Source organism: Pseudophryne corroboree, chromosome 7 (assembly GCF_028390025.1).
Source record: "Pseudophryne corroboree isolate aPseCor3 chromosome 7, aPseCor3.hap2, whole genome shotgun sequence".
Taxonomy (NCBI): Eukaryota; Metazoa; Chordata; class Amphibia; order Anura; family Myobatrachidae; genus Pseudophryne; species Pseudophryne corroboree.
This window is the reverse complement of record NC_086450.1, coordinates 194169795-194187278: the sequence shown is the minus strand read 5'-3', so window position 1 is coordinate 194187278 and position 17484 is coordinate 194169795. Positions and strand designations below refer to the sequence as shown.

Here is a 17484-nt window from a genome sequence, read left to right as displayed (position 1 = left end):
GTCGACAAGAACAAGGTCGACATGGAAATAGGTTGACATTTTATTTTATTTATTTTTTAGGTGCCGTTTTCTTCGTAAAGCGTCGGAGAACCCCAATTACTGCACCATGTCCCCTCGCATAGCTTGCCATGGTTACTATTCCCAATTTTAGTCCACGTGGATCGTAAAGTATGAAAAGTTTTTTAAAAAATGAAGAAAAAAAAAATGTGGTAAAAACTCATGTAGACCTTGTTCATGTCGACCTAATGACCCTGTCGACCAATAGTGGTCGACCTAATTACCGTATCCCCTTCTAGACACAACCCTTTCTTATTTGCGCTCCATGAAGTTGCTTGGGAACAGGACCTTGGACCTCCTCCAGATGATGAATCACGGAACGACATGAGACTGGGGATAGCCAAGAGCTCAATTGCAACCAAAATAAAAGGCAACTTGCAAAATCTATTACCGCTGGTATTATACTCCTGAGAGACTTCGTAAAATGTTCTAGTCTCCCTTACCTGATTGTTGAGAGGTTTTGGCTCAGGAGGTACTATGATCCATATAATGATGTACCCGTCGGATTATGATCCCTTCTGGGACTTGGTGCAAGGCCTCCTGAATCCTATCCTAAAAACTTCGGTACCAAAAGATGCCTGGATGTTTTTGTTGTGCTGCCCCCCAACTCCTATCCCCCCATCCCATGTCGTGGCCATGGAGGACATAACTTATGTCCTTCATGATCGAGGACATATTTATACCCAAGTTTGGGTTCCTTGGTCGTTTGCGTTACGTACATCCACGTACCCTTGAGTTTTACCCTCTTACGTGGACCCATGGGCAGCAAATGTTTCCTCTTTGCTTCTTTACACCCCCTTTGCTGGTGTTTACTTTCTATTTATCGATGCTTATTGTGTCGTATCACCATGTGATGGGGGGTGGTCACAAAATACCAGACACTATTCCCCTCTCCTGTTCATTTGTCGCCTGACTTCTTTTCATTACTACTAGATTTAAACATTGTATATTGGGTTTGTTGCTCTTTTTTTGTGTTTACTCTTGTTTAGAATTACCATTTCAATTAAAGAATTATAAAAAAAATAAAAAAAAAATATGCACATCAGATTTTTTTTTTAAATGCGTACACACCTAAGTGTAGTGGAGTTTCCAAAAGTACAAGAATTCACCATCTGAGATGCTTTCAGTGGACGGGAGCTTCTGCAACAGGGGGAGAATAAATGTATGAGAAACAATACATAAGTGTATGAGGATATATAAGGCATGTGAAAGTCAAAACAAAGACTTCATAGATTGAACATACAATGTAGCAGGTGTGTTGCATCCCAGAGACACAGGAGTTCGGGTATTCTCTGTACAATGTGATAACAGTGTAAGGTACCGCGGAATGATCACTTGTTGGCCAACTTTGTTATTAAGCGCAAGAGCCACATTGAAACTGTATCGTTTGAGGTGAAGGATTAGAACCCTGTGCACACACAAAAAAAAAAATTATCAGGACAAATTACTTCATGTGGATTTCTTTCACCAAGGATGCCACACAGCACCAAATTCACTTGCCTGGGCAATCTGCTGAATTTGTGCATTACAACAGCGGACTTTCCATTACACTTTTCACAGGAATATTCAAGGTCTTCCTTCTGTGAATAGGGCATAATTTACATTAATGAAACATGATTTTTTATTTCCTTTTAACTTTTGTTAAAACTTCTCAGAATTTATTAGGAGACAATGTAAACACCAATCAAGTGTTTACATAGAAATAAATAAAAAAAAATTATATTTTTGCATTAATGTTTTAATGGAAAAGAAAAATGTAATCCTGCTTATTAAATACGGTGAAACTTTTTTTATGCATTAGGAACCTTACTAAATCATGTTTTTTGTTTTAAAAGAAAACTATTATTGTCAAAAAGTAAGAAAACAGTACATCATACAGAAACAAGAAGAGTCATAATTCGACACAACCCCCCCCACCCAAAAATAATAATTATTTCACGTGATTTTGTGGATCCATTTCAGTGATTACACAACAAAGTGTGAAATATGATGCAGCCCACAAAGACCACGCACATAACCCAGCATTATGTGATTCAAGAAATGGTCTATATTTTGTATAAAAGCCGGAAAGAGGGCTTGCTTATTGTAGTAAAGACTTAAGCATTATGGACTTAACCGCTTCTAAAAAAAAGGAGGGGTAGAGGAAGCCCAATTACACAGAATAATTTTTTGTCTACCGTAACAATTATAGTCAGCAAAGGCCTACTCACTATCATTCATACCTAGTTGCCACTTAGAGAAGTTAGCACATAGCAAGGCAGCTGGAAATAGACTGTGGAAATGAGATTAATGTAATTCATAACTTTAGCCCCCCATTTTAATGATCTTAGGACATCGCCAAAAATTATGATAAAAGGTAGCATTGGGACGTTTATAAAAGTTATTAAAATTACACCTTAAATGTGAGGACTGATTTTTTTTTTTTTTTATCCTAACACCACACATCTGCAGAAAACACTGAAAAGCACAAACCTTTTATTACATAGTACACAGAATTCTGGCCTGAAAACGTGCATCATAACCCACAGGGTATGTGGATTTTGAGACGCCTTTCAGAAAGTCTCTCCAGTTATGTTAAGCATAGATCGCCTCTCAAACCTGTCCCCACTGTCATCTTTGTACCACAGAACTTCTTTTGTATTAAAAGTATTAAAAAACAAAAACAAAACAAAACCCTCTACTTCATGGAGAGAAATGTCTGCAGCTCCAAGCAGGCCACTTACTGTAAAAGTCCCTTTCCCGCCATCTGTGGAGGGTGACTGGGAGAGTAGAGAACAAAGTCAGTCTCTGCCGCAGCTTCTCAACTCCTGGAGCACAGTCTGTGCAGTTACAATCTAAAAGTACAGTCCAAGAATACTCCGTGGGCTGGGTGACCTAAATCAACCTATTTCCAGTCAGGAGAGTATAGTGTCCCAGTCATCAGAGGTTAACCTGTCACTTGAACTAAATATTGCCAAACCTCTTAGAGAGCAACAGGAGGAAAGTAAAGACGGATTCTGATTCTTAAATGCATTAAAGGAAAGCTTGATAGTAACTGCTTATATGCTGTGTAAAAAGGTACCGACAGCTCTCCTTAAGTGTTGTGCGAAAATCTTTACTATTTTACCTCAAGAGGAGCCCTAAGGAGAGCGAGTAGCTAAGCAAAGAGGCCTAGGGCCCTTTGGAATAGTCAGCCTATACCTGCAAACCTTCCATATTTAACATACAATGGGGAGAGCTAGGCCTGTCGTCCCAGCATTTACAGAACTGTGCAAGGCAGCATCAGAGGCGGGACAGGGTAGAGAGTTAAAGGCTCCAGGCAAGCTGTAAATGTGTCCCGGGTCATATGATCCGGGTAACCCGTTTACACTGCACCCTTACCTGGGTCATTCCTGGGTGCGACCCTGGTAGCTGCCCGGTAGGATTCCCGGGTCACTCAAACTTTTTTTTTTTTTTTTTTGAGGAATCCGTTCCCACTACCAGAAAACCTGGGCCTATGCACGCCCCCGTGCAGAAACCCATTTTTTTTAAACTAGTGGAAAAGTGGTATAAGGCAGGAACTGACTGATCATGTTAAGGGGGGATATCCTATTACCCACGGAAATTGGGGACACAAAATAAAAAGATTTTTGTCCGATTGGCATTATCAGGCTATCCAACTACAGCCCATTATTTGTGTAACCAATTACCCATTTTCACATGAAAACACACAGGATACACGAAAAAGCCATGGTAATGAGTTTTGTAGCCGCAGAAAATAAGATTTTACTTACCGGTAAATCTATTTCTCGTAGTCCGTAGTGGATGCTGGGGACTCCGTAAGGACCATGGGGAATAGACGGGCTCCGCAGGAGACAGGGCACTTTAAGAAAGAATTTGGATACTGGTGTGCTCTGGCTCCTCCCTCTATGTCCCTCCTCCAGACCTCAGTTTGAGAAACTGTGCCCGGAAGAGCTGACAGTACAAGGAAAGGATTTTGGAATCCAGGGCAAGACTAATACCAGCCACACCAATCACACCGTATAACTTGTGATAAACTTACCCAGTTAACAGTATGAACAACAGAGCATCAGATCAACCCTGATGCAACTATAACATAACCCTTATGCAAGCAATAACTATATACAAGTATTCCAGAAGAAGTCCGCACTTGGGACGGGCGCCCAGCATCCACTACGGACTACGAGAAATAGATTTACCGGTAAGTAAAATCTTATTTTCTCTAACGTCCTAGTGGATGCTGGGGACTCCGTAAGGACCATGGGGATTATACCAAAGCTCCCAAACGGGCGGGAGAGTGCGGATGACTCTGCAGCACTGAATGAGCAAACACAAGGTCCTCCTCAGCCAGGGTATCAAACTTGTAGAACTTAGCAAAAGTGTTTGAACCTGACCAAGTAGCTGCTCGGCAAAGCTGTAATGCCGAGACCCCTCGGGCAGCCGCCCAAGAAGAGGCCACCTTCCTTGTGGAGTGGGCTTTTACTGATTTTGGCAGCGGCAATCCTGCCGCAGAATGAGCCTGCTAAATCGTGTTACAGATCCAGCGAGCAATAGTTTGCTTTGAAGCAGGAGCACCCAGCTTGTTGGATGCATACAGGATAAACAGCGACTCAGTTTTCCCGACTTCAGCCGTTCTGGCTACATAAACCTTCAAAGCCCTGACCACATCTAGTAACTCGGAATCCTCCAAGTCACGAGTAGCCACAGGCACCACAATAGGTTGGTTCATATGAAAAGATGACACCACCTTAGGCAGAAATTGTGGACGGGTCCTCAATTCTGCGCTGTCCATATGGAAAACCTGATAGGGGCTTTTATGTGATAAAGCCGCTAATTCTGACACACGCCTAGCCTAAGCCAAGGCTAATAGCATGACCACCTTCCACGTGAGATATTTTAACTCCACGGTTTTGAGTGGTTCAAACCAGTGTGACTTCAGGAAACTCAACACCACGTTTAGATCCCAAGGTGCCACTGGAGGCACAAAAGGGGGCTGAATATGCAGCACTCCCTTTACAAACGTCAGCACTTCAGGCAGAGAAGCCAGTTCTTTTTTAAAGAAAATAGACAGGGCCGAAATCTGGACCTTAATGGAACCCAATTTTAGGCCCAAAGTCACTCACGCCTGTAGGAAGTGAAGGAAACGGCCCAGCTGAAATTCCTCCGTGGGGGCATTCCTGGCCTCACATCAAGCAACATATTTTCGCCATATACGGTGATAATGTTTAGCCGTTACGTCCTTCCTAGCCTTTATCAGCGTAGGAATAACTTCATCCGGAATGCCTTTTTCAGCTAGGATCCGGCGTTCAACCGCCATGCCGTCAAACGCAGCCGCGGTAAGTCTTGGAACAGACAGGGGCCCTGTTGCAACAAGTCCTGTCTTAGAGGCAGAGACCACGGGTCCTCTGTGAGCATTTCTTGCAGATCTGGATACCAAGTCCTTCTTGGCCAATCCGGAACAATGAGTATTGTTCTCACTCCTCATTTTCTTATGATTCTCAGCAACTTGGGTATGAGAGGAAGAGGAGGAAATACATAAACCGACTGGAACACCCACGGTGTCACTAGTGCGTCTACAGCTATCGCCTGAGGGTCTCTTGACCTGGCGCAATACCTCTGTAGCTTTTTGTTGAGGCGGGATGCCATCATGTCCACCTGTGGCAGTTCCCACCGACTTGCAATCTGCGTGAAGACTTCTTGATGAAGTCCCCACTCTCCCGGGTGGAGGTCGTGCCTGCTGAGGAAGTCTACTTCCCAGTTGTCTACTCCCGGAATGAACACTGCTGACAGTGCGCTTACGTGATTCTCCGCCCAGCGAAGAATTCTGGTGGCTTCCGCCATCGCCACCCTGCTCCTTGTGCCGCCTTGGCGGTTTACATGAGCCACTGCGGTGATGTTGTCTGACTGAATCAGAACTGATTGGTCGCGAAGCAGGGTCTCCGCTTGACGTAGGGCGTTGTATATGGCCCTTAGTTCCAGGATATTGATGTGAAGGCAAGTCTCCTGACTTGACCACAGACCTTGGAAATTTCTTCCCTGTGTGACTGCCCCCCACCCTCGGAGGCTTGCATCCGTGGTCACCAGGACCCAGTCCTGAATGCCAAATCTGCGGCCCTCGAGAAGGTGAGCACTCTGCAGCCACCACAGGAGACACACCCTGGCGGATAGGGTGATCAGCCGATGCATCTGAAGATGTGATCCGGACCACTTGTCCAACAGATCCCATTGAAAGGTCCTCGCATGGAACCTGCCGAAGGGAATGGCCTCGTATGATGCCACCATCTTTCCCAGGACTCGCGTGCAGTGATGCACCGACACCTGTTTTGGTTTTAATAGGTCTCTGACCAGTGTCATGAGCTCCTGAGCCTTCTACATCGGGAGATAAACCCTCTTCTGGTCTGTGTCCAGAATCATGCCCAGGAAGGGCAGACGAGTCGTAGGAATCAACTGCGACTTCGGAATATTTAGAATCCAGCCGTGCTGTTGTAACACTTCCCGAGAGCGTGCTACGCTGATCAGCAACTGCTCTCTGGACCTCGCCTTTATGAGGAGATCGTCCAAGTATGGGATAATTGTGACCCCTTGCTTTCGCAGGAGCACCATCATTTCCGCCATTACCTTGGTAAATATTCTCGGTGCCGTAGAAAGACCAAACGGCAACGTCTGGAATTGGTAATGACAATCCTGTACCACAAATCTGAGGTACGCCTGATGAGGTGGATAAATGGGGACATGAAGGTATGCATCCTTTATGTCCAGAGACACCAAAAAATCCCCCCCTTCCAGGCTTGCGATGACCGCTCTGAGCGATTCCATCTTGAACTTGAACCTTTTCAGGTATATGTTCAGGGATTTTAAATTCAATATGGGTCTGACCGAACCCGTCCGGTTTCGGTACCACAAACATGGTCGAATAATAACCCTTTCCTTGTTGAAGGAGGGGAACCTTGACCACCACCTGCTGAAGATACAATTTGTGAATTACAGCCAACACTATTTCCCTCTCTAAGGGGGAAGCTGGCAGGGCCAATTTGAGGTATCGGTGAGGGGGCATCTCCTCGAATTCCAGCTTGTATCCCTGAGACACAATCTCTATTGCCCAGGGATCCACCTGGGAGTGAACCCACTTGTGGCTGAAATTTCGGAGACGCGCCCTCACCGGGCCTAGCTCCGCCTGTGGAGCCCCAGCGTCATGCGGTGGATTTAGTGGAAGCCGGGGAGGACTTCTGTTCCTGGGAACTAGCTGTGTTGTGCAGCTTATTTCCTATGCCCCTGCCTCTGGCAAGAAAGGACGCACCTCGGACTTTCTTGCCTTTTTGTGAACGAAAGGACTGCATTTGGTAATACGGTGCTCTCTTAGGTTGTGAGGGAACATATGGCAAAAAATTTGACTTTCCAGCAGGAGCTGTGGAGACCAGGTCCGAGAGACCCTCCCCAAACAATTCCTCACCCCTGTAAGGTAATACCTCCATGTGCCTTTTTGAGTCGGCATCGCCAGTCCATTGCCGAGTCCACAGGACCCTTCTGGCAGAAATCGACATTGCATTTATTCTAGAGCCCAGTAGGCTAATGTCTCTTTGAGCAGCTCTCATATATAGGACAGCGTCTTTTATATGCCCCAGGGTCATTAATAAAGTATCCTTGTCCAAGGTATCAAGATCCTCAGATAAGGTATGTCTATGCTGCTACAGCACTACACACCCAGGCCGACGCAATTGCCGGCCTTAATAAGGTACCTGAATGTGTATAAATGGACTTCAGGGTACCCTCTTGCTTTCTATCCGCAGCATCTTTTAGGGTGGCCGTATCCTGTGACGGTGGGGCCACCTTCTTGGATAAGCGTGTTAGAGCTTTGTCCACCCTAGGGGAGTATTCCCAGCGTAGCCTGTCCGTTGGCGGGAATGGATACACCATAAGCATCCGTTTGGAAATCTGCAGTTTTTTATCTGGAGATTCCCAAGCTTTTTCACATAACTCATTTAGCTCATGTGAAGGGGGAAAGGTCACCACCTGCCTTTTTTCCCCATACATATGAACCCTCTCGTCAGGGACTGGGGTTTCCTCTGTGATGTGCAACACCTCCTTCATTGCTATAATCATATAACGTATAGCTTAAGCCAATTTAGGCTGTAACTTTGCATCATCATAGTCGACACTGGAGTCAGAATCCGTGTCGGTATCCGTGTCAACAATTTGGGATAGTGGGCGCTTCTGAGACCCTGACGGCCTCTGCGACATAGGATCAGGCATGGGCTGAGACCCCGACTGTCCTAAGGTTTCAGCTTTATCCAACCTTTTATGCAAGGAATTAACATTATCATTTAAAACCTTCCACATATCCATCCAATCAGGTGTCGGCGCCGTCGGCGGAGACACCTCATTCATTTGCTCCCGCTCTGCTTCCACACAGCCTTCGTCAAACATGTTGACACAAGCTTACCGACACACCACACACACAGGGGATGCTCTTTTTGAAGACAGTTCCCCCACAAGGCCCTTTGGAGAGACAGAGAGAGAGAGTATGCCAGCACACACCCCAGCGCTATATGTCCCAGGAATCACACAGTAACTTAGTGTTAACCCAGTAGCTGCTGTATATAGTGTTTTTGCACCTAATTTATGCGCCCCCCCTCTCTTTTTACCCTCTTCTACCGTGAATCTGCAGGGGAGAGCCTGGGGAGCTTCCTCTCAGCGGAGCTGTGGAGAGAAAATGGCGCTGCTGAGGAAGAAGCCCCGCCCCCTCAGCGGCGGGCTTCTGTCCCGCGTTTCTGTGTAAATTTATGGCGGGGGCTCATGCATATATACAGTGCCCAACTGTATATATGCCCAACTTTTGCCAAGAGGTCCTAATTGCTGCCCAGGGCGCCCCCCCCCCCCCCTGCACCCTACAGTGACCGGAGTATGTGGGTTTAGTGTGGGAGCAATGGCGCACAGCTGCAGTGCTGTGCGCTACCTCAATTTGAAGACTGGAATCTTCTGCCGCCGATTTTGAAGTCTTCTTGCTTCTTTCACCCGGCTTCTGTCTTCCAGCTCTGCGAGGGGGACGGCGCGGCTCCAGAATCGGACGACAAAGGGTGAGATCCTGTGTACGATCCCTCTGGAGCGAATGGTCTCCAGTAGCCTAAGAAGCAGGACTTATCTTCAGAGAGTAGGGCTGCTTCTCTCCCCTCAGTCCCACGCTGCAGGGAGTCTGTTGCCAGCAGATCTCCCTGAAAATAAAAAAACCTAACAAAATACTCTTATAGCAAGCTCAGGAGAGCTCACTAAACAGCACCCAGCTCGTCCGGGCACAGATTCAAACTGAGGTCTGGAGGAGGGACATAGAGGGAGGAGCCAGAGCACACCAGTATCCAAATTCTTTCTTAAAGTGCCCCGTCTCCTGCGGAGCCCGTCTATTCCCCATGGTCCTTACGGAGTCCCCAGCATCCACTAGGACGTTAGAGAAATAATATTTACTAATCGGCGATTTGGTTCCAACTTCCTCAGGCTGGCAAAACCAAATCCCCAAAATGTGCCGACATCCGGGTTAATAGGATAGCCCCGGGACAGTCCATTAGCCATGGTAAATTTTAACTGCGTTAAGTGTATTCCTGTTGAATGGTCAGGTGACTCCAGTGACCCAATGTCTGTATGGAGGTTGGCCAACCTCACTTACTGAAATGTAAGAACAAAGGGCATAATTCAGAGTTGATCGCAGCAGCAAATTTGTTAGCAGTTGGGCAAAGCCATGTGCACTGCAGGGGGGACAGATATAACTTGTGCAGAGAGATAGATTTGGGTGGGGTGTGTTCAAACTGAAACCTAAATTGCAGTGTAAAAATAAAGCAGCCAGTACTTACCCTGCACAGAGACAATATAACACACCCAAATCTAACTATCTGCAAATGTTATATTGTCCACCTTCGACATAGTGGAGTACCCCTGCGTTTGGAACTTCCATTTTGCTGGAACCGCTCTCGCCTTCATCTCCCATGCCAACTCTTTCCCAGTTGGTGAGTCACTCCATACTTTGGTGACTCAAGTCCTTCCATTTGGACAAGGGTCAAACCTTCCTGATGGATTGTATTGGATTCTTGGAAAACTGTCCTCTGTGAGGATTTATTATTGTATGTGTGGTGGGCCTATTCTGACTGGCATTTTTTTGAGTCGCTTGAATCCGATGGTTTTCTGTGTATCCAGTGTTTTTCCTTCTGACAAGCAGGATTAGTCTTGTTTTCAGCTCTCCTCCTGTAAAAGTATTATTCCTGTCAGTATTGTGTGGTGGATTTTTTTTTTTTTTTAGTGAAAAGTGCCACCTTCAGCGTTTCAGGCTCCCTTTATTCTTCCCCAGTGCGACGTGGGATTTGACACGTGTTGCAAGCCCTTTAGTCTCATCCCTATGAGCCTTTGGACTCCGTGCATCTTTATGGCTCACATGGGAAAAATAAGAATTTACTTACCGATAATTCTATTTCTCGTAGTCCGTAGTGGATGCTGGGGACTCCGTAAGGACCATGGGGAATAGCGGCTCCGCAGGAGACTGGGCACAAAAGTAAAGCTTTAGAACCACCTGGTGTGCACTGGCTCCTCCCCCTATGACCCTCCTCCAAGCCTCAGTTAGGATACTGTGCCCGGACGAGCGTACACAATAAGGAAGGATTTTGAATCCCGGGTAAGACTCATACCAGCCACACCAATCACACCATATAACTTGTGATCTAAACCCAGTTAACAGCATGATAACAGAGGAGCCTCTAGAAAAGATGGCTCACTACAGCAATAACCCGATTTTTTGGTAACAATAACTATGTACCAGTATTGCAGACAATCTGCACTTGGGATGGGCGCCCAGCATCCACTACGGACTACGAGAAATAGAATTATCGGTAAGTAAATTCTTATTTTCTCTAACGTCCTAAGTGGATGCTGGGGACTCCGTAAGGACCATGGGGATTATACCAAAGCTCCCAAACGGGCGGGAGAGTGCGGATGACTCTGCAGCACCAAATTAGAGAACTCCAGGTCCTCCTCAGCCAGGGTATCAATTTTGTAGAATTTTACAAACGTATTTGCTCCTGACCAAGTAGCTGCTCGGCAAAGTTGTAAAGCCGAGACCCCTCGGGCAGCCGCCCAAGATGAGCCCATCTTCCTTGTGGAGTGGGCATTTACAGATTTTTGGCTGTGGCAGGCCTGCCACAGAATGTGCAAGCTGAATTGTACTACAAATCCAACGAGCAATAGTCTGCTTAGAAGCAGGAGCACCCAGCTTGTTGGGTGCATACAGGATAAACAGCGAGTCAGATTTTCTGACTCCAGCCGTCCTGGAAACATATATTTTCAGGGCCCTGATAAAGTCTAGCAACTTGGAGTCCTCCAAGTCCCTAGTAGCCGCAGGCACCACAATAGGTTGGTTCAGGTGAAACGCTGAAACCCCCTTAGGGAGAAACTGAGGACAAGTCCTCAATTCCGCCCTGTCCGAATGGAAAATCAGATAAGGGCTTTTACAGGATAAAGCCGCCAATTCTGACACGTGCCTGGCCCAGGCCAGGGCCAACAGCATGACCACTTTCCATATGAGATATTTTAACTCCACAGATTTAAGTGGTTCAAACCAATGTGACTTTTGGAACCCAAAAACTACATTGTGATCTCAAGGTGCCACTGGAGGCACAAAAGGAGGCTGTATATGCAGTACCCCTTTTACAACGTCTGAACTTCAGGGACTGAAGCTAGTTCTTTTTGGAAGAAAATTGACAGGGCCGAAATTTGAACCTTAATGGACCCCAATTTCAGGCCCATAGACACTCCTGTTTGCAGGAAATGTAGGAATCGACCCAGTTGAATTTCCTCCGTCGGGCCTTACTGGCCTCGCACCACGCAACATATTTTCGCCAAATGCGGTGATAATGTTTTGGGGTTACATCCTTCCTGGCTTTGATCAGGATAGGGATGACTTCATCCGGAATGCCTTTTTTCCTTCAGGATCCGGCGTTCAACCGCCCTGCCGTCAAACGCAGCCGCGGTAAGTCTTGGAACAGACAGGGTCCTTGCTGGAGCAGGTCCCTTCTTAGAGGTAGAGGCCACGGATCCTCCGTGAGCATCTCTTGAAGTTCCGGTTACCAAGTACTTCTTGGCCAATCCGGAGCCACGAATATAGTGCTTACTCCTCTCCATCTTATCAATCTCAGTACCTTGGGTATGAGAGGCAGATGAGGGAACACATACACTGACTGGTACACCCACGGTGTTACCAGAGCGTCTACAGCTATTGCCTGAGGGTCCCTTGACCTGGCGCAATACCTGTCGAGTTTTTCCCAACGGTTTATAATCATGTGGAAGACTTCTGGGTGAAGTCCCCACTCTCCCGGGTGGAGGTCGTGTGCTGAGGAAGTCTGCTTCCCAGTTGTCCACTCCCGGAATTGCCGACAGTGCTATCACATGATTTTCCGCCCAGCGAAGAATCCTTGCAGCTTCTGCCATTGCCCTCCTGCTTTTTGTGCCACCCTGTGTTTACGTGGGTGACTGCCGTGATGTTGTCCGACTGGATCAACACCGACTGACCTTGAAGCAGAGGTCTTGCTAAGCTTAGAGCATTGTAAATGGCCCTTAGCTTCAGGATATTTATGTGAAGTGATGTCTCCAGGCTTGACCATAAGCCCTGGAAATTCCTTCCCTGTGTGACTGCTCCCCAGCCTCGCAGGCTGGCATCAGTGGTCACCAGGACCCAGTCCTGAATGCCGAATCTGCGGCCCTCTAGAAGATGAGCACTCTGCAACCAACACAGGAGGGACACCCTTGTTCTTGGTGACAGGGTTATCCGCTGATGCATCTGAAGATGCGACCCGGACCATTTGTCCAGCAGGTCCCACTGGAAAGTTCTTGCGTGGAATCTGCCGAATGGGATTGCTTCGTAGGAAGCCACCATTTTACCCAGAACCCTTGTGCATTGATGCACTGAGACTTGGCTCGGTTTTAGGAGGTTCCTGACTAGCTCGGATAACTCCCTGGCTTTCTTCTCCGGGAGAAACACCTTTTTCTGGACTGTGTCCAGGATCATCCCTAGGAACAGAAGACGAGTCGTCGGAACCAGCTGCGATTTTGGAATATTGAGAATCCAATCGTGCTGCCGCAACACTACCTGAGATAGTGCTACACCGACCTCCAACTGTTCCCTGGATCTTACCCTTATCAGGGAATCGTCCAAGTAAGGGATAACTAAAATTCCCTTCCTTCGAAGGAATATCATCATTTCGGCCATTACCTTGGTAAAGACCCGGGGTGCCGTGGACCATCCATACGGCAGCGTCTGAACTGATAGTGACAGTTCTGTACCATAAACCTGAGGTACCCTTGGTGAGAAGGGTAAATTTGGACATGAAGGTAAGCATCCTCGATGTCCCGAGACATCATGTAGTCCCCTTCTTCCAGGTTCGCAATCACTGCTCTGAGTGACTCAATCTTGAATTTGAACCTCTGTATGTAAGTGTTCAAAGATTTTAGATTTAGAATCGGTCTCACCGTGCCGTCCGGCTTCGGTACCACAACAGTGTGGAATAATACCCCGTTCCCTGTTGCAGGAGGGGTACCTTGATTATCACCTGCTGGGAATACAGCTTGTGAATGGCTTCCAAAACTGTCTCCCTGTCAGTAGGAGACATCGGTAAAGCCGACTTTAGGAAACGGCGAGAGGGAGACGTCTCGAATTCCAATTTGTACCCCTGAGATATCACCTGAAGGATCCAGGTGTCTACTTGCGAGTGAGCCCACTGCGCGCTGAAATTCATTGAGACGGGCCCCCCACCGTGCCTGATTCTGCTTGTAAAGCCCCAGCGTCATACTGAGGGCTTGGCAGAGGCGGGAGAGGGTTTCTGTTCCTGGGAACTGGCTGATTTCTGCAGCCTTTTTCCTCTCCCTCTGTCACGGGGCAGAAATGAGGAACCTTTTGCCCGCTTGTCCACGAAAAGACTGCGCCTGATAATACGGCGTCTTCTCATGTTGAGAGGCGACCTGGGGTACAAACGTGGATTTCCCAGCTGTTGCTGTGGCCACCAGGTCTGAAAGGCCGACCCCAAATAACTCCTCCCTTTAATAAGGCAATACTTCCAAATGCCGTTTGGAATACGCATCACCTGACCACTGACGTGTCCATAACCTTCTACTAGTAGAAATGGACAACGCACTTAGACTTGATGCCAGTCGGCAAATATTCCGCTGTGCATCACGCATATATAGAAATGCATCTTTTAAATGCTCTATAGGCAAAAATATACTGTCCCTATCTAGGGTATCAATATTTTTAGTCAGGGAATCCGACCACGCCAACCCAGCACTGCCCATCCAGGCTGAGTGATTGCTGGTCGCAGTATAACACCAGTATGTGTGTAAATACATTTTAGGATACTCTCCTGCTTTCTATCAGCAGGATCCTTAAGGGCGGCCATCTCAGGAGAGGGTAGAGCCCTTACAAGCGTGTGAGCGCTTTATCCACCCTAGGGGGTGTTTCCCAACGCACCCTAACCTCTGGCGGGAAAGGATATAATGCCAATAACATTTTAGAAATTATCAGTTGTTATCGGGGGGAAAACCACGCATCATCACACACCTCATTTAATTTCTCAGATTCAGGAAAACTACAGGTAGTTTTTCCTCACCGAACATAATACCCCTTTTTGGTGGTACTCGTATTATCAGAAATGTGTAAAACATTTTTCATTGCCTCAATCATGTAACGTGTGGCCCTACTGGAAGTCACATTTGTCTCTTCACCGTCGACACTGGAGTCAGTATCCGTGTCGGCGTCTATATCTGCCATCTGAGGTAACGGGCGCTTTAGAGCCCCTGACGGCCTATGAGACGTCTGGACAGGCCCAAGCTGAGTAGCCGGCTGTCTCATGTCAACCACTGTCTTTTATACAGAGCTGACACTGTCACGTAATTCCTTCCAACAGTTCATCTACTCAGGTGTCGACACCCTAGGGGGTGACATCACTATTACAGGCAATCTGCTCCGTCTCCACATCATTTTTCTCCTCATACATGTCGACACAAACGTACAGACATACAGCACACACACAGGGAATGCTCTGATAGAGGACAGGACCCCACTAGCCCTTTGGGGAGACAGGGAGAGTTTGCCAGCACACACCAGAGCGCTAGCTATATATATATATATATATATACACACATACAGGGATAACCTTATATAAGTGTTTTTCCCCTTATAGCTGCTGTATCTTTAATACTGCGCGTAATTAGTGCCCCCCCCCTCTCTTTTTTAACCCTTTCTGTAGTGTAGTGACTGCAGGGGAGAGACAGGGAGCTTCCCTCCAACGGAGCTGTGAGGGAAAATGGCGCCAGTGTGCTGAGGAGATAAGGCCGCCGATAAGGGGGCGGAGCCTATCTCCCGTTTTTCTATGTATTCTGGCAGGGGTTAAATGCATCCATATAGCCCAGGAGCTATATGTGATGCATTTTTTGCCATCCAAGGTGTTTTTTATTGCGTCTCAGGGCGCCCCCCCCCCAGCGCCCTGCACCCTCAGTGACCGGAGTGTGAAGTGTGCTGAGAGCAATGGCGCACAGCTGCAGTGCTGTGCGCTACCTTGTTGAAGACAGGACGTCTTCTGCCGCCGATTTTCCGGACCTCTTCTGCCTTCTAGCTCTGTAAGGGGGCCGGCGGCGCGGCTCTGGGACCCATCCAGGCTGGGCCTGTGATCGTCCCTCTGGAGCTAATGTCCAGTAGCCTAAGAAGCCCAATCCACTCTGCACGCAGGTGAGTTCGCTTCTTCTCCCCTTAGTCCCTCGATGCAGTGAGCCTGTTGCCAGCAGGTCTCACTGAAAAATAAAAAACCTAAAACTAAACTTTTCACTAAGCAGCTCAGGAGAGCCACCTAGTGTGCACCCTTCTCGTTCGGCCACAAAATCTTAACTGAGGCTTGGAGGAGGGTCATAGGGGGAGGAGCCAGTGCACACCAGGTGGTTCTAAAGCTTTACTTTTGTGCCCAGTCTCCTGTGGAGCCGCTATTCCCCATGGTCCTTACGGAGTCCCCAGCATCCACTTAGGACGTTAGAGAAACTGTGTTACTGTTGGCCATAGCTTCAGCCCGATGGGTGCAATCTCTGATAGAAGCTATTAGAGATGTATTGCAGATTCTTGATAAGGTGACAGTAGACGAGGAGGATTCTTACTTTCATGTAAAGAAGAAATCCTCAGCTACTTTTCATGCATCAAAAGTTAAATTCTCTGTTGGAAGTAACTTGGGTAAAGACATAAGTTTCAAATCCCTAAGAGGTTGCTCATTCCCTTCCTTTTCCCTCAGGGATAGGAAGAAATGGGAAAACCCACCAATCATAGACGCATCTGTATCTAGATTGTAACGTAAAGTTATTTTACCTGTCCCAGGCGCAGCCTCCTTAAAGGACACTGCTGACCACAAGATTGAGACCTCTCTCAAATCCCTTTACAAAGCTATGAGGGTGGCCCAGAGACCCACTATTGCTTGTGCACGGATAACTAGGGCCATTGCAAAATGGTCAGGTAACCTAATTGATGATTTGGATTCTCTACACAGGAGAGATCGTTTTGCTCTTGCAATATATACAAGACTCTGCTAACTTTATGGTGGAGGCCATAAAGGATATTAGTCCCACACTGCCATGGCAGTGTCAGCACGCAGGGGCTTGTGGCTACGCAAGTGGACTGCGGATTCCAGGAAAGGCGTGGGAAGCCTACCATTCACATGTGAGGCCTTCTTGGAGATGAACTGGATATGTGGATATCCAAGGCAACTGCGGGTAAGTGTACATACCTTCCTTCCGCAGCACCCCCAGCTAGGAAAACCTACTCTGCTCCAACTCTGCAGTCCTTTCGGACAGTGAAATTTCGTGACAAATCCAAAAATAGGATTTTGGTACTTACCAGGTAAATCCTTTTCTTTGAATCCATAGGGGGCACTGGAGTACTCTTGGGATATGGACGGGCTTCCGCAGGAAACAGCACTGAATATTCAAATTAGTAACACTCCACCCCTCCATATCCCTGAGCACTTACTCAGTGTTTTTTTACTGAGCCGAACAGGAATTAAGAGAGGTTAATAATGGAGTATTACATATAACATAACTGACAATAACGAAGTTAACACATAACGTTACTGACAACTAACAGTTGACACCCTAACCAGCACTTGTAACTTGAACCAGCCGGTGAAAGTGTGTTACCATAAGATCCTCAGAACTAACCACAAGTAGGTAAAACTGCTCTGGGTGGGCGTCCAGTGCCCCCTATGGATTCAAAGAAAAGGATTTACCTGGTAAGTACCAAAATCCTATTTTCTTTATCATCCACTAGGGGTCACTGGAGTACTCTTGGGACGTACCAAAGCTTCCCCCGTGGGCGGGAGAGCTGTTTGGCACTTGTAAAACTAGGCGGCCAAAGCTAGATGCTGATGCCGCAAAAGTATCAAACTTGTAAAA

At 47.1% G+C, this 17484-nt stretch overlaps 1 protein-coding gene across 1 annotated transcript in view; it reads right to left on the bottom strand.

Annotated features, from left to right (window-relative positions):
- The window catches only part of USP37 (ubiquitin specific peptidase 37), a 221160-nt gene that overhangs the window by 43747 nt on the left and 159929 nt on the right, over positions 1 to 17484 (bottom strand). The window contains exons 13-15 of the mRNA XM_063933910.1: positions 1558 to 1637; positions 1301 to 1465; positions 1129 to 1197 (exon numbers count right to left, since the gene is read on the bottom strand). Of these exons, the coding sequence (XP_063789980.1) occupies positions 1129 to 1197; positions 1301 to 1465; positions 1558 to 1637 (314 nt within the window). The remainder of the gene's footprint in view (positions 1 to 1128; positions 1198 to 1300; positions 1466 to 1557; positions 1638 to 17484) is intronic.